Raw genomic sequence first — 22926 nt, 5'->3', positions numbered from 1 at the left:
GGATGTAGCCTTTCAGATTGGTTTCTTTCACTTAGTAATATGTGTTTAAGTTTCCTCCAAGTCTTTTCATGGCTTGATCACTCATTTCTTTTACTACTGAATAATATTCCATTGTCTGGATGTACCACAGTTTATTTATCCATCCACCTACTGAAAGGACATCTTGGTTGCTTCCAAGTTTTATCAATTATGAATAAAGCTTCTGTAAACATCTGTGTGCAGGTTTTTGTGTGCACATAAGTTTTGAACTCATTTGGGTAAATAACAGGGAGTACTAATGCTGGATCATATGGTAAGAATATGTTTAATTTTGTAGGAAACTTCAGACTGTCTTCCAAAGTGACAAAATGTACCTTTTTGCATTTCCACCAGCAGTGAATGAGAGTTCCTGTTGCTCCACATCTTTCCCAGTATTTGGTGGTGTCAGTGGTTTGGATTTTGGCCCTTCTAATAGGTGTGTAGTGGTATCTCATTGTTATTTTAATTTGCAATTCCCTAATGTTGTATAGTGTCGAGTGTCTTTTCATATATCTGTTCAGGTCTTTTGCCCTTTTTTTTTTTATTTTAAATCTTTTTTTAAGATTGGCACCTGAGCTAACATCTATTGCCAATATACTCTTTTTTCCCCCTTCTTCTTCTTCTCCCCAGCCCCAGTACCTAGTTGTATATTCGAGTTGTAGGTCTTCTGGTTGTGCTATGTGGGATGCCACCTCAGCGTGGCCTGAGAGCAGCCCTGTCCACGCCCAGGATCTGAACCGGTGAAACCCTTGTGTGCTGAAGCGGAGCACACGTGAACTTAACCACTCGGCCGCGGGGCTGGCCTCCTTTTGCCCATTTTTTAATTGGGTTGTGTGTTTTCTTACTGTTGTTTTTAAGAGTTCTTTTGATATTTTGGATAACAATTCTTTGTCAGATGTGTATTTTGTAAACATTTTTCCCAGTCTGTGGCTTGTCTTCTCTTCCTTTTATTTTAAAAAATACATCAGCAGGGACTGTCTGAGCTGCATGATTTAAACTCTGAATTTTTGCATAAAAACAGATTGAGGATTTAATATTAAAAAAATGAACACACAAATGAATTGTCCAGCCTGCAGGCTGGGGAAGGCCACTGGAGGGGTCACCCTGTGAAAGCATCCAGTCTAGTCCAGGCCTGCGTGGTTTGCTGCCAGGCTCTAAGGGGTGGGAGCTCTCACTGCAGGATGATGCTTTCAGGCCTCTGCCTCCTCCCAGCGTTAGCTTGCTGCAAGCTCCATCCCACCTGAGCTCTGTGCTGGTCCTCTGGGGAGGACACTTCTGTATCCTTGTGCCAAGGCAAGGCACTGCCGCCACCCATTGTTACTGAACCAGGTTCGTTTTTGCCCATTGCCCAGAAAGCCAAGCATGGAGACGATAAGATTACAGCAGAAAGAGAGTTTAATCACAAGGCAGCCAAGTGAGGAAAGGGGAGAACAAGTCTCAAATCCACCTCCCTGGAAATGGGGACTCAGGGATATTTATGGGGTAGAGGGACAAGATGGTCTGAAATGTGGAGATGTGTTTGGAGGTGAGGAGAGGTGAGGTAATTGATGATCTGCGCAAGTGTAGTCAAACTTCATGCCTCTTCATAGGACCTATGTTCACAAAATGGTGTTGTTAGCATGATCTGGGGGTGGGGGTTTTAGCCTCTTGATGTTAAAAGGTCACTTATTAGACATCTGTGCAGGCCCAGTTGATGGGTTGGTGGTCTCAAACGCCCTGAAGTGGACAAGGAGTTCTAATTCTTGTCAAACAGCTCACACACCCGTTACCATGGTGACCCAGGCTCCAGGGAGATGTTATCTATAGGAACCTAGTGGGAGTCAGATAGCGTGTGTCCTAAACAGCATGGTTAACAATGGGTGGATGAACAACTGAAAGCTATAATAGTAATTGCAAAAAAGAAAAAAAAACTTTAGTTACTAACTACTTAATCATCAATGGCTAACTGCCAGTTTCACCATCCCTTCTTTTTCTTCTGTGCCCCTGGAAGTCAGGCAGGACACCAGAAGATGCGCATAGTGTGTGGCCCAGCCTGTATCTCTATCTCCCATTGTTGGGGTGGGGAAACAAGGCTCTCCATTATGGTAGAGGGGTAGCTGGCTGGGGTGAGTGAGATTCTTCTTGTTCTGAGGGATTTTGCCTCTTTTCTCTACACAGCATTTCTAGATTCTTCTGTTTGGGGACTCTGGCCAGTGCCCTTGTGGAGCCCTTGTGATGTAATGGTATTCTGGTGTACGTATACACAGCTTTAGGGGACAGGCCCTTTTACAGTCCCTGAGAAGCCTGCTGTGTACCTGCTGTATTATTTCAGCATTCCCCCAGCATTCTGAGGCTTGGTTCTGATGGGATCCTGGGATGCCCAGGTTTTGGTGCTTGTCCTCAGCGCTCTGCTGGGAAGAAAGGCTAGACAGTATAAGTAGAAAGTATCCAAGTACCTTGAAGGGAAAGGTGTTTCCTAGAGTGTGGAGCACAGAATCAGTTCCATCAGAATTGCTGGGTATGGGGATGGGGCGCTTGTTTTAATTTCAGATTCCTGGGCTCATCCCAGGTTGAAGGGCCCAGAGTGGTTGGAGCCCAGGCCTCAGCATTCTGAGCGCACCCTCTAGGTGATTCTCATGCATGATGAAGCAGTGCTAGCCAAAGTGTGGTCCACAGTCAGGCAGCATCAGCATCACCTGGAAGTGTGTTGGAAATGCAGGTTTGGGGGCCTATCTCAAATCTACTGATTCAGAGGCTGTAGGGGAGGGACCCAGCAGTCTCGCTTTAACGAGCCCAGCAGGTGATTGTTTTGCAGGTTGAAGTTTGAGAATCACCAGTTTAGCCAGAGAGGGCCACAGCTGGATGAAATTGGGTACACAGCTGCTGGTAGATGGTCCTAGTGAGGAAGGGTGCTATTTTTGCTGCAGTGTGCCCTGAGAGAGGTAGGACCAGAGGCTGGAAGTTCCCTGGAGGCTAGTTTCTAAGAATTGGAGTAATCCCTGAGGAGGCCAGCTGCCTGCTGTGTGCGGGAGGCTCTCACTATTGAGTCCCCGTGGCAGTGCCATGACCAGAGCCAGCATAGAACAGGGATATCTCCCAGCCTGTCAGAATCGCATTAGCAGTGTGACGCATTCCCATGCAGGCACCCTTTTTCTTTGCTAAAGGACAGAAGTAGGAGAAAGGCATTGGTCGGTGCGTGTGTGATACCATGGAGGCCAGAGAGAAAGCAGATCTGCTGGATTGAAACTCGCTGTGTCCCCTTCTGTCCTGGAGAGTGAGGGTTGGACAGGCTGTGAGGGGAAGGTGAGGGGCACCTGGGAGCCTGCTGGAGCTCCTGTCCTAGCTGGGAATGGCTTGCCAAAGACAACAGGCCCTGATGGTGGCCTCTTTTGAGAAAAAGTGGAGGCCAAAGTTCCCCAAAGACTGGATGATGAGATTTTTTTTTTTAATTGAAGTAACGTTGGTTTATAATAAATTTCAAGTGTACATCATTATATTTTGACTTCTGTAGAGACTACATCACCAAAAGTCTAATTGCCCAGCAGATTCCTGAATTTTCTGAAAAGGGGGGAAGAATGTAGCTGTTGCAAGTTAAAGAGTTGTATGCAATGTCTGAAGTCCCCTAGGATGTGGGTGGGTTGGGTAGGCACTTGGAGCCAACATGGTGCATCCCAAGGTTGCCCCAGGTTATTTGGCTGCATTTGCTTTTCTCCTGGGGATTATTAGGCAAATGAACTGCAGGGCTCTGGGCATGGGAGATGTGTTAGAATCCTAATTTGGAGGAGGCCCTCTTTATACTGTTGTGAACAAGATGGGGAAATGTGCGCTGGGTCGTGGTGGAGTTAGGTGGCCAGATAGCTGGTTGAGTGCCTGTACCCGCTGTTGTCGAGCTGGGGTGTGTCTGTCGTTGGCCCTTTCTGTATCAGTTACTTAGAAGAACGCATGTCACGCTTACCAAATTGGTAGATATAAAACAAAGCTGAGAGGGCGCACAAAGATGTTTGATGTCAGTCAGAATCTCAGGAGATCTCAGTAGGCTGGAGTAACGGGCAGAACTTAAGGGAGAAATTTAACAAGGATCCGCATCAGGTCTTCATTGTCCTGAACACCCAAGAGTTACCAAGCCAGAGGGGCTGGGAGCCACACCCATGGGGAGAAGTGGGCTGATGGTCCTGCCCTTCACCTGGTCCTGCACTCTTTAGACCACACCTGGGGCCTTTGGTTCTGAAGATAGCTTTCAGAGAAAGAGAAAGGGAGTGGGCTGCAGGCTGAAAACTATTTCAGGCAGGAACTGGTGGAAAAAAATGAGACTTTTTTCAGGAGAGGGGAAGACTGGAGGTGGTCTCTTGGGGAGAGGGGAAGACCCAGGGATGAAGGACTGCTCTTTGGACATGGGATTAGTCCCGGCCTGTGGGGCACTCAGGGCAGAGCTAAACCAGAGTCACCAGGAGACTGATTTTGACTCTTGCTGAGAACTCTGTGAAGCGCTCCTGGGAATCAGTGCCATTGCCCTGTGAGCCGCAGAGGCTGGCCTGTGGTCCTGTCTGGGGCGGGGAATACTAGCAGTGCCTCCATTTCTGAGTCCATGGTATGTTTATGTAACAATGCTAACCCCAGACCCAGAGCCCGCTGCCTTGGACTGAATGAGCCTGTGTGAGTTGTTCAAACCTTAGAAGGACAGCCATGGCCTCAAGTGAGCCCAGAAATCCCCACCTGAATTGGGCCTTTTTTAAAGTTGTTTTTTAACAGGCAATACATGTATGTGGCAAAAAATGCAAATATAAACAGTAAGCTTCATTTCTGTCCCCAGGTTTCTCCTCCCTAGGCAACCAGTTTACCCAGTTTCTTGTTTATTCCAGGATGATTCTGTGGTTCTGTGTATATATATATATATATATATATATATACACACACACACACACCCCACTAAGTTTGTGTTTGTTTTATTTTTTTAAGTCAGCTTAGTATTGCACCTTGATTAATAATGGGGATCATTTCCTGTCCCTGTATGTAGAGCTGGCTAATTCTGAAAACAGCTTCAGAGTACCCATTGTATGGATCTGTTGTTATTTATTTAACCAGCCTCTTACAGGTGGATATGTAGGGGGTGGTGGTGGTTGTAACAGCTAATGCTGCAGTAAAATTCATGTGTGTATGTCATTTCACACTGGTGTGTGTCTGGGAAACATTTCCAGAAGTAGAGTTTCTGGGTCAAAGAGTGTCATTTTTAATTTTGATGTCTGTGTTTTTGACTGGCAATTCTCAGTGTATTAGTGAGGGTAAACAGCTTCACTTCCTTTTCTGTAATTACCTGTTCCCATCATTTAAGTTTCTCTAGTAGTTTTTGATCTTTTTATCATAAAACATTTTTCCTAAATTTGTCATTTCTTTTTAAGTTGTTTTCCTTATTTATTTCTTATGCAGAACTTTAATTTTATGTTTTTGCGGTTTGGGACCACTTCTTATGTTTAAATCTTTGGTCTGGCTGAAATTTATTTTGGTGCATCGAACAGGATGGTACCCAGCTTTTGTTTGGTTTTGTTTTTTCCCCACCTGGCTGTGGATAGGCCTTTTGGCCTCATTGCTCTGGGAGGAGACGAGAAGTGGGTGGGTGGAGGGGCTTTGGTGACCAAAGCTTCTGTGCAGTGGTGGTCTCCAGAGACAGATGTAGGAAAACAACTGTCGCACACCCTGTTCCTTTGCAGGGGAGTGCCTCTTTCTCCCATCGGAAGGTTCCTGGCCCATCCATCCTTTAAATCTCCAGGCTCTTTCTTCATCAGCGAGGTCTGAGGGTTCTGGTAGGAGAGTCAGGCTGAGGGCAGGACCTGGGAGGGCTTTGTGCTGACGGCTCACCCAGCCACAGGGAGATGAGTCAGACAAGGGCAGCACCACTGGGGAGCTCAACCACCTCACTGCAATGGGCAAGGGGAAGGGGCTTTGGCACACACCGCAGGTAGCCAATTCTAGCTTTCTCCAAGGTTACTTGCCCATCATCTGGCCTCATATTGCTTTGCCTATAGTCACCTCTGGACCCACTGACCAAAACGAATTACCACACCCATAGGGCTGAGAACTAGGCCTACCCTGTGGGGACCAGCGCCACTTTAAGGAAATCCTTCAGCTTTCTTGAAAACAACATGCCCAGTTCTCGAATGTGGCTGTGAAGGGCCACTAGAATCTTGTAGGTGGAGAGCAGCCTTTAGAGCAGTGGTTCCCAAAGTGGAGTCCCTAGACCAGCAGCATCACCTGGGAACTTGTTAGAAATGCAAATTTTGTATCTGCTGACTCAGACTCTGCAGGTAGAGCCCACTATTGTGTTTAACAAGCCCTCCAGGTGGTTTTAGTGCAGTGCAGTGTGGGAAGCAATGGGTCTAATCTGGGTTGGGGCCCAGCATGCAAGGAGGAGCAGCTCACCTGGGGCCAGCAGGTATGATTGTTAAGGGGGCCTACAGGTTTCCTCACATATCCTCACCTATCACTGGATGGCTCTGCAAACTGCAGCAGCCACTGATTAGCAAGAGTAGGCAGGTGGCATGACAGTCTCTGAGTGACTGGTGTCATGGCAGATCTGTGGCTGTCCTGGGCAGTTTAATTGGCATGGGGCATGGCAGAAGGATTTGTATACAGAGGGAGTGTGTTAGAGCAGGTATCCCACTCAGCACCAGCAGGCAAGAGCCCGGGGTTCCAGGCCTTTCTTCTTCCCTTACTTGTGATCTGCAGGTCACTTACCCTTTCTGAGCTCCAGCTGGTTCATCTGTAGAAATGGGATGGTACTGCCTCACTTGCCATGATTCCGGATCCTAGATCAGATGAACCCTCCTGAGGTCTCTTCTTGCTTCTAGGAGTAATGATTCTCCATACTGTACCAGGTTCCCTTGCCCGGTGAACCAGAGGTTGGAGAATGAAAAGTGTAGCTTGGGGCAGATCCAGTTTGGAGGCTGCTCTGGATAGCTTGGAGTCTATAGGTTGGGCACAGGGAGATGGACTCTGGCTTTCCCTGTTCGATGGAGGGTGATATGGACACTGGAAGATAAAACCAAACAGACCTGGACCCCTGAGCATGAGGCTATCTTCTGAAGTTGGAGAACAGCTCCACACAAACACAGCATCCTTTGTCAGCAGCGGTGGGAATGAAGCTTGGGTGAAAGGGGTTTTCAAGGAAACCCACCAGCTGGTGGGTGGTGAATCCTATAGTGGGGTGTGGGCGTGAGCCTGACCCTGAAGATGAGCCCACCTTGGTTGCCATTTCTAGCTGAAGGCCCCAGCAGGTAGAGGATAAATTGGGTTGCCACAGGTCACACCTGATACAAGAGGGGCACCGGTTTGTGGGTGTTGCTGTTCTACAAAGAAGCTGCCAGTAAGGCTGGTGGGAGCTCCTGGCGAAGCCTGAGCGTGCTTTCCTCTTCCTTTTCAGATCTAACCATGAGCTACCCTGGCTTTCCCCCGCCCACAGGTGGCTATCCTCCAGCTGCACCAGGTAAGAGGGTTTGGGGCGGGCCGGAGTGGGAATGCCTTCTCTGCTTAGTGTCCAGCAGTAGAGAGTAGAGGAGGAGTAGGGCTTTCCAGTCATTTCCTCACTCCTGTCATGCTCCCACAGCACAGCCAGGTTGGGACTGGAGAAGAGCATGGATGCTGAGGCCAGGAGAGGCCTGAGTTTCAAGCTGCTTCTGGAAGTCTAGAACCAGGCCAGGACCTGGTCTCTTGCCTTACTAGCTGATAGCAGTGGGCAAATGGCTTCCCTTCTCTGAGACTCAGTTTTCTCCTTTGCAAATGGCTTCAAGGATCTCTCCCTCCCTGGGCTGTCCCGGATACTAATGAGATAGCCAGGTAAAGCCTCTGGCACGGTGTCCTCCGAAGCATTGTTAGGTGACAATTGCCCTTTGTCACTTCTGCTACCCTGTGCTCAAGGTGCATGGTTTTGCAGTGGCAGGGTTCTCCCTGCCGAGGGGAGGAAGTGGGGGCAGTTGCTAAGAGTCAGATGTTCCTGCTGAGGCTGCAAGAAGCTGTGGGCCAATAGTAGTGAGGCTGCACCAGCTGGTCAGGCGATTGGATCCCGGCCCCAGCCACAATGCTTCTCTTCACACTTAGAAGGCATCTTCTCTGGCCCTTTCCCCTCCTGGGTTCCTGAAATGAGATTTGATCCCCACAGTAGGAAAGGAAATAATGAGGGCTCCTGGGACAAGGGGGAGAAGAGATACCATTCCAGGTCATCCTGAGGTTGCTTGAGCTGTGCTACCCCTCACCCCATGAGACCACTGGGCACATTCTTTTCCCTAGAACTGAGGTCCTTGAGTCTGAGCACTGATGGCCCTGCAGGCCATTTGGATCCGCCCTTCCATTCAACAGGTGAAGAACAGGTGGAGCGGGGAGGTGCAGCTCCGCCACTGTGACAGGGTGTATCAGGGGTTGAGCTGGGACATTTCCCTCTGAACAAGCCCGGGCCCAGATTTGCCAGCACTAGCCTCAGTCCCCTCTCTAGTAGGAATCGTACCATCTGTGTCCTACCACTGCCACCTCTGTCAGCACAGCTATTCTACCTCTGAGCAGCAAGACAGGGAGCAGGCAGGTGGTTCCTAGGAGGCTCTGTCCTGACTGTCCCGGAGTCCTGGAGCTGAAAAGCCAAACTCGAGGTCCCCTGGGCCTTTTCACTGCCATGGACAGGAATGCATCTCATAGGCAAGCAGCTCACATGATGATGCTCACTGCCATACTGCTTGTCACAGTGACAACTGTAACATAGGAACACTCACTGGGCACCCAGCTATGCCCTGCACAGGCATTAGCTCTCTCAGTCCTCATCACAACAATTTGAGGCAAATGCTAGCTATTATCCCCACTTGTCAGCTGAGGAAACTGAACCAGAGGGTTTGAGGGCATCGCCCCGGGGCACATACCCCTGTCTTGCTGGTTTCAGAACTGGGGCTTTTCACTGCTGTCCCCTCACAAGGACATGTGACTCAGCCCCATCTCCCTCCATCCTCTCATTCTACTTCTCCCTGCCTCTTACAGACTCCTAAAAGCAAACAGCCAACTTGGCAGGACCTGCCCCCTGCCATGCTTTTGCCTCTGGTTTCTTGGTGCTCCTTGAGCTCCCCACTGTCATGGGCTCAGTACAGTGTCCTAAAATGACACTGTCCTGTTCTTGTGTCTGCGCTCCCTCTCTGTGGTGAGCCCCTAGGCTCCTAAAAGCAGAGCCTGTCCCTGGCCTCCTACTCCTTAATACCCCACAGAGGGTCGTGGGGGTGTTTGCTGAACCTCACCTTCCTCCCCGGAAGGAGGAGAAGGTTCCCTCTTCTCTTCCGCTGGCAGTGGGATTGGGTTAGACTTTCTTGACTGAGTGTTTTCTGTATGGTCTGTAGCACCATCCCCAAGGCCCTCCCTGGGTAGTCTCCCCTTCTGAACCCCTGGGAGCTTGATGCTCTGCCTTTCCTTGTTGGAGGGCCAACAAGGAGCTAAAGGGCTTGGTGTTGCTTTCAGGTGGTGGTGCCTGGGGAGGTGCTGGCTACCCCCTGCCCAACATGCCTCCCATTGGGCTGGATAATGTGGCCAACTACACAGGGCAGTTCAACCAGGACTACCTCTCAGGACTGGTGAGTCCAGCCCTCCTGCTGGGGCTGCCGCTGGGGCCACACTTGCATGGCTAGAGGCTGCTAGCTTCCATGGCATCAGAGGTGTCTGTGTGTGTGTGACCTGTGGGTGCTGAGTGTATTGAGCTGCATCTTAGGACAGAAGAGTTTTCATCAGGGACTCTCACCTGCTTGCTATCCCTCTCTGCATCTTGACGTTTCCCACCTGTAAAATGAGGGCAAGGGGAATGCCTTGGCTGCGTGGTCTCTCAGGTCCCTTTCAGCCCTGGAGGATTGGGTAGGGGTGATGCCTCCATGAAATATATATTGAGCACCTTCTGTATGAGCTCAGCATAGGATTAGGAGGTGAGAATGTGTATGTGTGTGCATGTGCTGTGTACATGCATGTTCACATGCCTGTGCATGTCTGTATGGATGGCTATTCTGGTTGGGACTGGGAGCGGGTGCCTGGTAGCATGGACAGGCATACTACTTTTATTTGTTGATTTGCTTTTAAAATAGTGTATTTTGTAATCTGAAAACAAATGTATGCTTTATGTAAACAGTGCAATCAGTGCATAGTCTGATTTGTTCAGATCTGTTTTAGGCACTGGGGATATGTGGATAAAACAAATGAAAGTCTCAGCCTTGAGTACTTATCCACTGGGAGGAGACAGGTAGTAGCCATATTAAATGGTGTGGTGTTAGAGCAAGTCAGGAGATCAGCAGTACAGGTGGAAGGGATGTGGAACAGTGTCAAGGTGGGCCTTGCTGAGAAGCCACTGGTGCTCAGACTCTGCTCCAGCTCTGGTTGTGGCTCCTGAGAGCCCACTGCAGGGCTCAAGGCAGGGAAGGGCAGATGGCAGAGTGTGGCTCTCTCAGCAGGGGCCATTAATCTTAGGCTCTGCTTTGTGGACTTTCAGGCAGCCAACATGTCTGGGACATTCGGAGGAGCCAACATGCCCAACCTGTACCCTGGGGCCCCTGGGGGTGGTTACCCTCCGGTGCCCCCTGGGGGTTTTGGGCAACCCCCTTCCACCCAGCAGCCTCCATATGGAATGTACCCGCCCCCTGGAGGAAACCCACCCTCCGGGATGCCTTCATATCTGCCATATCCAGGGGCTCCTGTGCCAGGCCATCCCATGCCGCCCCCTGGGCAGCAGCCCCCAGGGGCCTACCCTGGGCAGCCACCGATGACCTACCCTGGACAGCCACCAATGCCACCTCCTGGGCAGCAGCAGCAGCCCATGCCAAGTTATCCAGGATACTCAGGGTCCGGGACTGTCACCCCTGCTGTGTCCCCAGCCCAGGTAAGTGCCAGCCCTGCCCTACCCTCAGTCTAGCCTGGGCCCCAAAGGCCTGAGACGTGTGGCTCAGCATCCTCTATCAGCAAGGCCAGGGAGGGTACAAGGGAGAGCTAAGTCCTTCGGCTATAACCTCTTGTTTTAACAGACTGTCACTTTCTCAAAGACTCCTCACCCCTGGTTTGTATTTCTGAAGACCTCAGGGAGCTGCCTGGTTTCTCCCAGTTTGATTAGATGTTCTGTGTGCAAGTTGGGTCTGAACGTCCCAGGGTACCCTTCATTCCTCCTGTGTTATTTGCTGCCTGGGCTCTGTGTTTTGTAAGAACTGTTTGGGCCACTGGTCTCCAGGCTTTATGCCCAACGGCTCTTAGTCTTTAGTCCCTTGGATGTGCCTTTCCAGGCTTGTTTTAGAGGATTCTTCAAACCTCCTTTGGGTAGGGAAGATTGTTGGCAGTTCTTTCAGAGCTGCTCTTGGCTCATTTTGAAGAGCAATTCATGTTTGCAGAGCCTAGAATTCATTGTCATGGTTATGTGGCCAAACAGCCAAGCCCAAGGCTAGTGGTATGTGTTTGACTACTATTTTTAGACAGAGGATCCCCTCTCCTTCCTGCCTCTACCCCCACACATTCTCCCACCCCTGCCCTGCTTGCTGTCTCCCTCCCTGCCTTCTGCCTTATCTTTCCTCTGAGCTTATCTCCTTAACTGTGTTATAACCAGTTTGTACTAGCCACAGAAGATAATCCACCAGGACACAGTTTAGGCAGGAAAATTCAGGTATGCTGGGGAGTGCAGCTGTTGGTGTCAGGAGGAAGTCCGGCAGGAACACAGGTCACAGAATTTAGAAAACAGTGCCAGGGAACCAGTGCTAGTCTAAGAGGTAGTCGGGCTACATGTACCATTGTGAAGGTCGGGCACCTTCATTCCCCTAGAGGGAGCACTTTTTTCTAATTCACACAAAGGTGCTCCATGGACTAGCCAGGCCCTGTTACAAGGACCCTGATATGTGCTCTCGTGTGCTGTGGTGGTGAGGCACTGAGAGATGCCAGTGCCCCTTGTTTCCAAGGCCTCCCCTTCATCAGGAACCCAGGTCAAGCCCTGGAGGACCTGGGCATTGGGCAGGTTTTTCAGCGTCAGGACTCAGCTAGAGGTGGGCTCCTAGCCAAGAGAGCCAAGCAGAAGCTTCAGTACCAGGACACGAGGACAGATAATGGTTACGTTAGTCCAACTCCATGTAGAGTCCTCTGCACTGTTGCTTGCGGGCTCCTTCTGGTACCCCAACTTTTAGAGAAAAGGCCATTCCCAGAGTCTGGGGTAGGGCAATCTCACATCTGGGGGATGCAGCATCTCACCTAAGTCTGTTTGTCTGAGCAGTTTGGAAACCGAGGCACCATCACAGATGCTCCTGCCTTTGACCCCTTGCGAGATGCTGAGGTCCTGCGGAAGGCTATGAAAGGCTTTGGTGAGAGACCCTGGGTGGCTCAAATGCTAACTGCCCTTTGATTCCCCAAGTAGTTACACATGGCTCTGTGGGCTGGGGCTGCTGCGTGGAGGCAGCCTGGCACCAGGGGTGGTGAAAGAGAAGGTGGATATGGGGGTATAGTTGAGAGGCCCAGGAGAATTGGAGGACCCAGACTAGGGAAGTCTCCAGCTGCAGAGCATGCCCACGACCCCCGGCCCTGCCCACTCCCACCTCTTCTTCCTCCAGGGACTGATGAGCAGGCCATCATTGACTGCCTGGGGAGTCATTCCAATAAGCAGCGACAGCAGATCCTCTTGTCCTTCAAGACAGCTTATGGAAAGGTGAGTCTGTGTGTATATGTGTTTTGTGGGTAGGGGAGTGGTCCCTCGAAAATCAAGGCATAGTCTCCAGCCAGCCCTACTCACTCTTGCTTTTCCTTGGCCGAGGGGGGCTTCCATCTCCTGGAATGGACCATGAGGTGTATTAGGGTATTTCCTGCTGTCCACCTGGCCAGTGGCCTCTCAGCTGACGGTGTCTTCTAGAGGTGAAGGATGCTCTGAGGGAGAAATCTCACAGTCCATAGGATACTTGAGGTTTGATGAGAGGTGCCCAGAGATCCGAGTTCTAGCCCTGCATCTGCCATGACTCACTGAGACCAGGGGCAAGTCATTTCCTCTCCACTCCCACCTGGTGTGTCTCCTCCTGGAACCCAGGCTGCTCTCCCTGCCCTCTTCACCACCACCTCAGGAAGTTTAGCTGATAGAAGAGCTTTGAAGGAAAAGGCAAGGTGGTTGTATTTTGAACTTTTGAATCTTAGAAAGGTGAAAACAGTAGATATTGAATAGGCAAGTGTTCTAGCCCAGAGTATCTCCAACTTTAATGTGCCCTAGATCCCCTGGAATCTGGTTCAAATGCAGGCTCCGATTCTGCAGGTCTGGGCTGGGGCCTTGGGTTTGGCTTTTCTGTTGATGCTGCGGGTCCTCGGATCTGGGATATTGTCCCTATTAATCACCTTCTGTGGATTCTCAAAGTAGGGTTTTTTGTTTGTTTGCATATCCAATCAGGATTTGATCAAAGATCTGAAATCTGAACTGTCAGGAAACTTTGAGAAGACAATCTTGGCTCTGATGAAGACCCCGATCCTCTTTGACATTTATGAGATAAAGGAAGCCATCAAGGTGTGTAATGTGTGTGTGTTTGTGTTCACATGTGTAGACACAGCCCAGGAGAAGGCCTGGATGGCATGATGTGTCTTAGCCTGCTCATTAGCTACTGTTGTCACTGTGGCTTCTGGACCCTTTTGGGTTGGAGTCTAAGTGCTACAGAAAGGGGAACTTCTGGTGACTTCCCCAAGAGGCAGATGAGGTGTCATTCAGCATCAGGGAGCATCTAAGTTTCTCTCCATCTTAAAAACATAGTGGAGGCTGGGGTTGTAGAGGAAGCTAGTGGTGCAGTGAAAAGAAGAGGGGTATGAGGCATGGGTGATGTCATCCTCATTCATTAGGGCTCTGTTATTGGCAAATAACAGAAACACTCTTGAGTAGTGTAGGCAGAACAAAGATGGAGAATCAGTTATGGGGATAAAGACTAGCAGCCTGGTGTGGAGAGGGATGGGACCCAGGCAGGGTTTGCCTCTTGTCTCTGCTTCTTCTTGAGTGTCCAGTTCATTCTTCATCTACTTCTTTGCTGCTTTTTTTATGTCTGCTTGGCAGAGGATCCCTGTTGACCCCTCTCCATTTACCTTTCAGGGATCCAGCCACAGAAGAGATCACTGTCCCCTCATTCCAAATTCCAAACAGGGGGCAGATTCTGATTGGCTTAGTTTGGGTTCACTATCTCCCCCAGTCCAGCTGGTTATGACCAAGGGCAGATTATGACCATTCTGGAGAGTCTCATGCCTCCCAAGACCCACAGCAGGTATCCACCGGATGGGGAGAGGGCAGCTCCCACAGAAGGGGAAATTCTTGTGAATCGAACAGATGCTCCAAAAGAATCCACCTTTTCTTTGAGGCCTGATAGGTGGGCACACTGTGACTCCACTAAAACACACCTACGTGCTTTCTTCTAGGGAGGAGGTCAGGAGGCATTTGGGGAGGGCAATGGCCTGGGACCCCAGCAGTGGCCCCCAGCCCTCTGCCCAGCCCCAACCCCCAGCCAGCTTCATGAGGTGGTGGTGGTTGTGGAGTGCTGGAAACAACATACAGTCCCTGTTGCTTATCAACTGTGTGGCCTTGAGCAAGTCACCCCACCACTCTAGGCTCCAGTTTCCCACCAATAAGAGGTTCACTTATATATGAGAGATAATAAATATTATAGCCCTAGGTGAATCACAGGGGCAGCTGTCACGAACTACCTATGTATCCTTGAGCATCTGTAAAATGGGAACGTGTGAACACTGAGCAAGGTGGCTAATGGAAGCTCTTTGTAAACCCTAAGTAATCTAATGGTAGCAGTAATCAAAAAAATAGCTAACCCTCTGTTGTGCTTCCTGTGTGACAGGCACTGTTCTAAGTGCTTTACGTATGTAACGCATTTAATCTGCATGACTTCCCTGTGAGGTAGGTGCTAGGATCACTGCCATTTATTGACAAGGAACCTGAGGCACAGAGAGCTTAAGTAACGTGCCTAAGGTCATACAACTAGTAAGCGGCAGAGCCGAGATTCAAACCAACATAGAAGCCTGGCTGCTGACCTTGTCCTCCACCTTCTCACTGTCCCTGACATGGTCGTCTCTGCATCCTCATTGTTGCTACCTTTTCCTGGATGTCTCCAGATGCTCCACAGTTCACTCTAGGACTCTAGTTTGTTCACATGTCTGCTCTCTTGTGTTAAACCCAGTTTCTCAGTTTTTCTCATCTCATTCATAGGCTGAACTTAGAATAAAACAGATATGGGTCCACATCTCAACCCACCATTTACTGTGTGGCCTTGGACAAGTCACTATACCTTTCTGGTTCTCAGTTTCCTGGTGGGTGGAATGGGGATGATCCTGTAGTCTCTGCTCATCACCATGTTGCTGTCATTATCTGGAACTTGCCTGGGCCTGTGGAGAGAGCTTGGCTGCTGCAGACCCAGGTGGCAGCAGCCCTCTGGGGGTGTCCCTGTGTTTGGGGCTTCTGTTGCTGGGGCTTGTGCCTTGGGGGATGGGGCAGCAGCATAGCGCCTGCTCTCTTTCCTGGGCACCAGTGAGGGAGCTATTATAAGCTTGTGGCTTGTTGTGTTCTCGGCCACTACAGGGGGCTGGCACCGATGAGGCCTGCCTGATTGAGATCCTCGCCTCCCGTAGCAACGAACACATCCGGGAATTGAGCAGAGCCTACAAAACAGGTCAGACTGGCCCCCAGGGCCTTCTGCCCTCCGCTGATTCCTGTGCTTTCTGGGCCTCGGCCACACCCTCTCCCAGGGTCTCTATTCTCCTGGCCTTCTTATCTCTTCATCTGCCACTCATCAAGCACTGGACTTTGATCCAGGACCCAACCTTGCCTGCTGTTTACACACAGGCCAGGTGACTAAGGTAAGGGAGAGCTGGGGAAAATATCTTGAGTGTGGTTTGGGCCAAGACTGGCCAGAGGCCAGGTCAGCCTGGAGGTCATAGCCCCTCCTGGATCTCTAACTATATGTCCCAGGATGCTGTGTGGGCTGCCTGTCTCTTCATGCCCAGGACTCCCATGCCCTTCTTTTGCCACTGCCCACTGTTGACTATGTACAGTGGGCAGCTTCATTCATGTGGCTGCAAGCTGGACCTTCCCTGTGTCTCCCTTTCAGAATTCAAAAAGACCCTGGAGGAAGCCATTCGAAGTGACACATCAGGGCACTTTCAGCGGCTGCTTATCTCTCTCTCTCAGGTACCTTTCCCACAATAGAGCTTGGGGCTCAGAGAGGCGTGGATCTTGGAGCAGTGAGGAACAGGGATGGGGAGGTAGGGGTGTGCAACTCCACGGAGTGGGCTTGACCATACAGCTGCTTCCTTTCAGGAAAACCGGGATGAAAGCACAAATGTGGACATGTTGCTTGTCCAGAGAGATGTCCAGGTGAGTGTGATGGCCAGGCTAGGTACGCCACCTGGCTTCCTAAGCCGGGGGGTGGGGATGTCCTCTACTTTCTTGCTTCACAAGGGAGGAGTTCTGGGATGGAAAGAGCAACAGATAAGGAGTATCCAGATGCTGTGCGTTTCATACAGTCCCTGCCACTTATCAACCATGTGGCCTTGAACAGGTTACCCAACCACTCTAGGTTATAGTTCCCCACCAATAAGAGGTTCCCTTATGTGGGAGATAATAAATATTACAGTCCTTGGTGAATCATAGTTATAGATGTGAGATTTCACGTGACTTGGTACTTTCCTTGGGTTTGCTTATATATACCATTATGTTTGCAAATGGGCAGAATTCATACTTGCCTGTTAAACTTTTGAAGGTTTGAGCCTAGAAACCACCTGTCCCATTAGTTGTGTAGCCTTAGAATTCTGCCCTTGTCCCCAGCCTTGTGTGAATTGCAGACAAAAGATGAAAAGTGTCCTGCCATTTCCTCTCTTTGTCCAGGCATCTGAGTGCCTCTTTAGAGGAGTTTGGGTTTGCCACTAATGAATTCAGACCATAGTGGTTCTGGCTGGAGAGAGCCATGGCTTCCTGGTGGGAGGGAGCTGGCCATACTTCTCTCTCCCCCTTCATTACTCCTGCCACCCGTGGCAGGGCATTCACCAGGCACCGCCAGTGGTCTCCTTATCTTTGCTTTCTATCAGGGTGAAGAGGACCTCTGTGGAGTGCCCTGTGTCAGGGCTGGAAGAGAGCTACTCTTCTGGTCTGGTCCATTTCCTTTCCAGATGAGGAAACTGAGGCTAGAAAGGTTGAGCATTGTGCCCAGGGAAGTCTGGAGGCAGAGCCTGGACAAGCACCCAACTCCTGGCTCTGTTCTCTCTGCCCAGGCAGCACACAGACCCCTGGTCCCAGACCCCTCCTGCAGGGTCTGCCTCAGTTAACATCTCCCTGGCCTGAGACATCCATTTTCATTTGTGAACTCAGGGCTGGACAGTCCCCAAGCTCCCAGGCTCTGGCTCGTGCTCCAGTGTTGCTTTTCCTATTTCTTATAGAGGCCGTTTCCTAGCTGAGGCAGAAGTTGCCTCAGTTTCAAGGTCTCCTGCCTACTGCTCTGCCTTCTTGGTTTGGACCTGCTCGGCCTCTCCTTGATCTGTGCCCCCAATGGCCATCTTCTGCTCTCACCTATCAGTGCCTTTCCATCAAGAGCTGCTATCTGAGGCCTGGAAAGCACTTTAGAGCCATTTGGGCTGAAACTTTCAAAAGCTTAATAGGCAAGTGCAGATTCTGCCCATTTGCTGATGTAATGGTATATGCAATGAAACACAGGGAAAGTGCCTAACCCATGAAATCCCACATCTGTCACTCTGATCTTTCAATTATTGTGATAGTTATTGTCTCACGTGTTCCTTTTAGATAGGAAAGCTGCTTTTTAAAGATTGGGGAATTTCACATAGAAATCTGGATTTCTGGCTTCTCATGAGAAATGGATCTGACAGCTGTGAGCCTGCATTCCTCCATCATTGTTCTCAGCTGATGCTGAGAAATCAGTTGCCCTTCTGTGTGGCTAGCTTTGGTCCCTACCACTCCCTGGCCTTATAGCTGGCCTGTTTCCCTCATTTAAGTTACCCAGCTGGCCCCCTTGGGCTTTCAGGTTTGTGACCCCCAAATCTAATCCAGCTTTTGCCTTTTAGAGATGAGAAACTGAGGCTTAGAGGGGCCTGTCTAGAGTCCCCTGGCAAGTTGGTAGCAGAGCTAGGACTCAAGCCCAGGCGTCTCATTCACATTTTCCTCTGTGCTGCTGCTCCCTTGTTTGGGTTAAAGCTGTTCCTTGTCTGGGCCCCAATGGGTCTTGGTTCTCCTGGTCCTGAGTCCCCCCAGCCTCAGAACCCTCTGTGTTGCCCAGTGAGGGAGTGCGGATGGTGTCTAGTTTGGCACAGTGAATGGAGCACAGCCGAGGCGCTGCTCCCATTTCCTTTCCCTCTTGGCCTCCAGGGCCCGGAGACTCTGCCCAGGTCTCCCAGGTGACATGGGCCTTGTGTCTGGGTCGAGGCCTGTATCGCATGCCCATCTTCCCCTCTGTCTGTCCAGGAGCTATATGCAGCTGGGGAGAACCGCTTGGGAACAGATGAGTCCAAGTTCAATGCAGTTCTGTGCTCCCGGAGCCGGGCCCACCTAGTGGCAGGTAAGGCAGTCTGGGCCTCCCTGGGGCCAGGTATATGAGGGCAGATGAATTATTGTGGGAAACAGAGCTTGCAGGAACACTTGGCAGTTATGCTCTGCATGGGGCTTTCGCTTCCTTAAAAGAGCCCCTGGTGGTGATTTAAAAGATGTTATCAGTAGGTTTCCCGAGTTTCTGCAAGCATCGAGTTCTGGAGGAAAGCAAAGGAAGAGGCAAGGGAAACTGGGAGCCTTCTTGGCTGGTATCTTTACATGCTAGAATGTGGAATGTTAGGATTGAGAGAGCGCAAGAGCATCTAATCCAAAATGTGGCATAAAAAATGAGCATAACAATAAGACTAACGTTTATTAACTCATTCATTCAACAAATTGAGCTCCTGCCGTGTGCCAGGTCTTGCAGTAGGTGTGGAGACTGTAGGAAACAGCACTACATCATCCCTGCTCTCATGGGGATCACCTTCTTGTTTGGGGACATGGGCAGTAAACAAAAATAAAATTCCTACCAGATGGTAAATCCTTTAGAGAAAATAATAAAGTTGGAAACAGGGATAGGGAATGATGGAGGATTGGCGGGTGCTTGGGGAAGTCCACCGAGGTAATGACATTTCTTTTAAAAACATGAAGTAGTTGCAGGTGCAAAGGCCCTGAGCAGGGGGCTCCCAGCGTGACTGAGCACCGGTTAAGGCAGTCGGTGTAGCTGGAGCAGATGGAGTGAATGAGAGTAGTAGGAGGTGAGGTCAGGGATGGGAGGAGGCCCTGCTGACAGTTGTTGGGACTAATTGTTTATCCTGAGTAAAACCGAAAGCCGTTGAGGGCTCTGAGTGGAGGAACAATGTGATTTGACTTAGATTTTGCAAGTTCACTGGCTGTTGTGTTGAGAAGAGTGAAGGGGTCAATGGCAGCACAGCAAACCAGTTAGGAGGCGGCTGCAGTAATCCAGTGGAGAAATGATGGTGGCTAGCACCAGGTGGCAAGGGCAGGTGGTGAGAAGGGTAGGATTCTGGCCCTGTTCGCTGATGAATTGGACATGGAGTATGAGAGAAAGAAGGGTTGAGGAGGACACAAGGATTCCTTCCCGCTGAGCCGGTGGAAGAATGAGGTGGCCCTCAACTGAGATTGGGAAGCTGTGGATGGAGCAGGCTTTAGGAGGGAAGGAAATTGGGAGCCTCAGGCTGGAGATATGAGGTAGGCAACTGGGTTTATGAGTCTGGAGATCAGGAGAGGTCAGGCTAGAGATGGTGGTTTGGAAGCTGTGAGTGGGTTGAAGGTGTGTTTGAGGCTCTGGGACTGCATGAGGTCCTCTCAGGAGGAGACCAGCAGTCAGAGGACAGGGCCCTGGCCGTTGCAGGAGACTTAAGAAGGAACACTCAGAGAAAGGGAAGTCCTGGAGGCCAACAGTGTCAGAACAGCTAATGTGTGAGGCAGGCGAGGACGGAGAATGCTGACCACACTTAGAAATGTGGGAGGGTGGGTGGCTCAGGTGAAAGCCTAGGCACCTGCTCTGTGTGTGCACGAGGTCTTGTAATACATACACGCAGACAGGTGCTGCTGTTCTCCCATTCTGTGGATGAGAAAGCAGGCCCAGGGCAGGGGCAGGAAATTAGGTCATCTAGCTGGTAATGTGGCCGAGCTCAGGTTTCAACTCCACCTGTCTGGCTCCACAGCACGCTTTTTAACATTTACACTACACTGTGATGGAACGTGAGTGAATGTATTTTCATTTTAATCATTATTTATTTTAATGAGTATAGACTTATATAAGTAGCACATCAAATCCATGGTTTCACAAACATTATGACTTAGGAGAAAAGAGGAGCTGATCTGAAGCAAATAGTAAGTAATGAAGACAGATAAAGATATAGCAGAAGTCGTGACACTGATATACAGATGACAGAAGTTTGGAGAACACTGACAGAAACTGAGACCCAGGCTAGAGAAGGATTTATATCCAGGGTCAGAGCTAACGTTAGGACCCAGGTCTCATTGTGCCGCCTGCCTCTCTAGGAACCTGCAGTCCACTTCCTGTGGTGCTCAGCTTGTCCTAGGGTGAGCTGGGGGTGCTGGGTGGGCAATAGCTCAGTCAGATTGGGAAAGACAAGGCTGATACATGGACAACGGAGAAGGAATGGCATGGACTGGAAGTGTAGGGGATTTGAGAAGAGAGGGCAGGCTATCGGTGTGTAGGGGTCCTGAACAGGGGATTATGGTGTGATGGGGTAAGCAGCCTGGTGAGGGCAGTCCTGGTGAGGGGACGGGACCGCATGAACAAGCTCGAGGGGAGTGCACTCGACTTGGGGGTGAAGCATCTGGCTGATTGAGAGCTGGGAAGGTATGGTCAATAGGGCTATCCAGGGTGCTGGGAGCAAAGTGGAAGAGAGGAAGGGGCAGAAGTCTCCTCACTGTGTGTCCTGTATTAATTTCCTCTACCTGTCATAATGAAGTACCACAGACCAGGTGACTTAAATGACAGAAATTTATTTTCTCACAGTTCTTGAGGCTGGAAGTCCAAGGTCAAGGTGTCAGCAGGTTTGGTTTCTTCTGAAGCCTCTCTCCCTGGCTTGCAGATGGCCACCTTCTTGCCATGTCCCCACATGGTCTTTCCTCTGTGTGCACATCCCTGGCGTTTCCCTGTGTGTCCAGATCTCTTCTTAAAAGGACACCAGTCAGATTGGGCCACACTAAGGGTCCCATTTTAACTTAATTCTTTAAAGACTTTATCTCCAAGTACAGTTACATTCTGAGATACTAGGAGTTAGGATTTCACCATATGAATTTTGGGGGGACAGAATTCAGTCTATAACTGGTCCCTTCTGTCTTCCCACTAGTTTTCAACGAGTATCAGCGAATGACAGGCTGAGATATTGAGAAGAGCATCTGCCGGGAGATGTCTGGGGACCTGGAGCAGGGCATGCTGGCAGTGGGTAGGTGTCTTGGGCTTGCCTTGCCTACCTGCCTGCCCACCGGAGACTGGTGTGTATTGTAATTTTCAGGGTGCTCACCCAACCTCTCGTTGAGGGTGGTGCAGTGAAAGAAACACAGGATCCAAGATAGCTAAATCTAGCATGCCCAAATGGTGGCAAATCAAAGTGCTGCCTGGATTCCTGTGCAGTTGTACCCTAACTGTCCTGGAGGCGTCTTGTTTATATTTCAGGCGCAGCTCTGGGGAAGGGAGCTGCAGTGTGGTTATTAGTGGGCCAGCAACCAGCTGCTCTCCTGGAGGAAGATGACTCATATCCTCCCAAGTTTCCTCTAAAAATACATTGCTGCAGGCAGTTGTCAGATGTTTGTGATGGAAACACATGGAAAGATTTTTCCTTGCAACAGCAAAACAGGCCCTTGCTGAGGAGAGCTGGCATAGTTCCCAGGATGATGGTGGGCTTCTTGCTGTGCCTGAGCCCTGCCCTATGAGGCAGGGCCTGATGGGCCAGGTCCTGCCCCCCAGGAGGGTTTATACCCATTTGGGAAAATCCTCCTCATTTCTCTGCGTGTCCCTCACTGTTTGTGTCGTGGCCTAAAAAGTCTAGGGAGACTTTTGTTCCTCCTGGCCGTCCTTTCTCCATGAGGGTCTCTGCGTCTCCAGCTCACCTCTCCCATCTGAGCAGCACACGGGCCTCATCACTGTCCACGTTTCTCCCCACACAGCAACTTTTACCGTGTGAGTTGCCAAGAAAGAGGTTGGGTTGGTCCAGGCTCTGGATATTTCTATTCCAAAGAGATAGAGCAAGACCATGGATAATTGAACCTGGAGAATGGGGGAGAAGAAGATGGATGCAGTGATGTGCTTGACATCTGACTTCCTAAGAGGATACTCGTGTACTCTATGCCCACTTGGACTGAGTTTACTGCAGATCGAGTTATTCTGTTTTTCTCTTCTAGTGAAATGTCTCAAGAATACCCCAGCCTTCTTTGCTGAAAGGCTCAACAGGGCCATGAGGGTATGTAAATCTCATGTGCAGGGTCTGGGTGGGGGTGTCTCAGGGACCAAAGGCTCAGCATAGAAGGCATGGGCTGAGCCACCCCTCAGCCAAGGAGACAGAGAGCCCATGGGTGGAGAGGGGGCCAGAGTGCCTGGGGAAGGTGGGACAGTGGGATGGTGAGGAGGCCCATTGCTCATGCCCTTGGGCGGACTCTCTTCAGGGAGCAGGAACAAAGGACCGGACCCTGATTCGCATCATGGTGTCTCGCAGCGAGATTGACCTTCTGGACATCAGAATGGAATATAAGCGGCTGTATGGCAAGTCATTGTTCCACGACATCTCGGTATGGGCCTTCTCGGGGCTGACTGGGCTGCCTCTTGGTGTCCCACTTGCCTGTGGACCTCCCTGGCCACCTCCACTGTCTCCTTGACATCTCCCTCCTCAGAACTCCCATGGGCTTGGTCTCTG

General features: G+C 50.3%; 1 protein-coding gene across 2 annotated transcripts; it reads left to right on the top strand.

The window, feature by feature from the left end:
• The first annotated feature begins 363 nt into the window (after nucleotides 1-363).
• Nucleotides 364-22757, top strand: LOC139042214 (annexin A11-like). Of its 2 annotated transcripts, XM_070499397.1 has the most exons (14): nucleotides 364-454; nucleotides 7412-7474; nucleotides 9475-9587; nucleotides 10487-10873; nucleotides 12239-12326; nucleotides 12573-12667; nucleotides 13391-13504; nucleotides 15563-15653; nucleotides 16092-16171; nucleotides 16301-16357; nucleotides 18452-18545; nucleotides 21367-21462; nucleotides 22418-22476; nucleotides 22679-22757. In XM_070499397.1, exons 1-12 carry the CDS (start codon nucleotides 379-381, stop codon nucleotides 21396-21398), a joined length of 1290 nt encoding a protein of 429 aa, XP_070355498.1. In that variant the 5' UTR covers nucleotides 364-378; the 3' UTR covers nucleotides 21399-21462; nucleotides 22418-22476; nucleotides 22679-22757. The 2 variants fall into 2 exon arrangements, with proteins under 2 accessions (XP_070355498.1, XP_070355499.1); XM_070499398.1 differs by lacking the exons at nucleotides 18452-18545; nucleotides 22679-22757 and having other exon boundaries at nucleotides 22418-22478.
• Nucleotides 22758-22926: the final 169 nt, after the last annotated feature.

The sequence above is a fragment of the Equus asinus genome, chromosome 26, assembly GCF_041296235.1.
Source record: "Equus asinus isolate D_3611 breed Donkey chromosome 26, EquAss-T2T_v2, whole genome shotgun sequence".
NCBI classification, from domain to species: domain Eukaryota; kingdom Metazoa; phylum Chordata; class Mammalia; order Perissodactyla; family Equidae; genus Equus; species Equus asinus.
Note: the sequence above shows the minus strand (reverse complement) of the source record. Positions and strands in the feature narration are given on the sequence as shown.

Coding starts and splice junctions, on each gene's coding strand:
- LOC139042214 (XM_070499397.1), top strand. CDS start 379: ATGAGAGTTCCTGTTGCTCCACATCTTTCCCAGTATTTGGTGGTGTCA. Junction 7,475..9,474: donor CTATCCTCCAGCTGCACCAG/GTAAGAGGGTTT, acceptor TGTTGCTTTCAG/GTGGTGGTGCCTGGGGAGGT. Junction 16,172..16,300: donor TGCTTATCTCTCTCTCTCAG/GTACCTTTCCCA, acceptor GCTTCCTTTCAG/GAAAACCGGGATGAAAGCAC.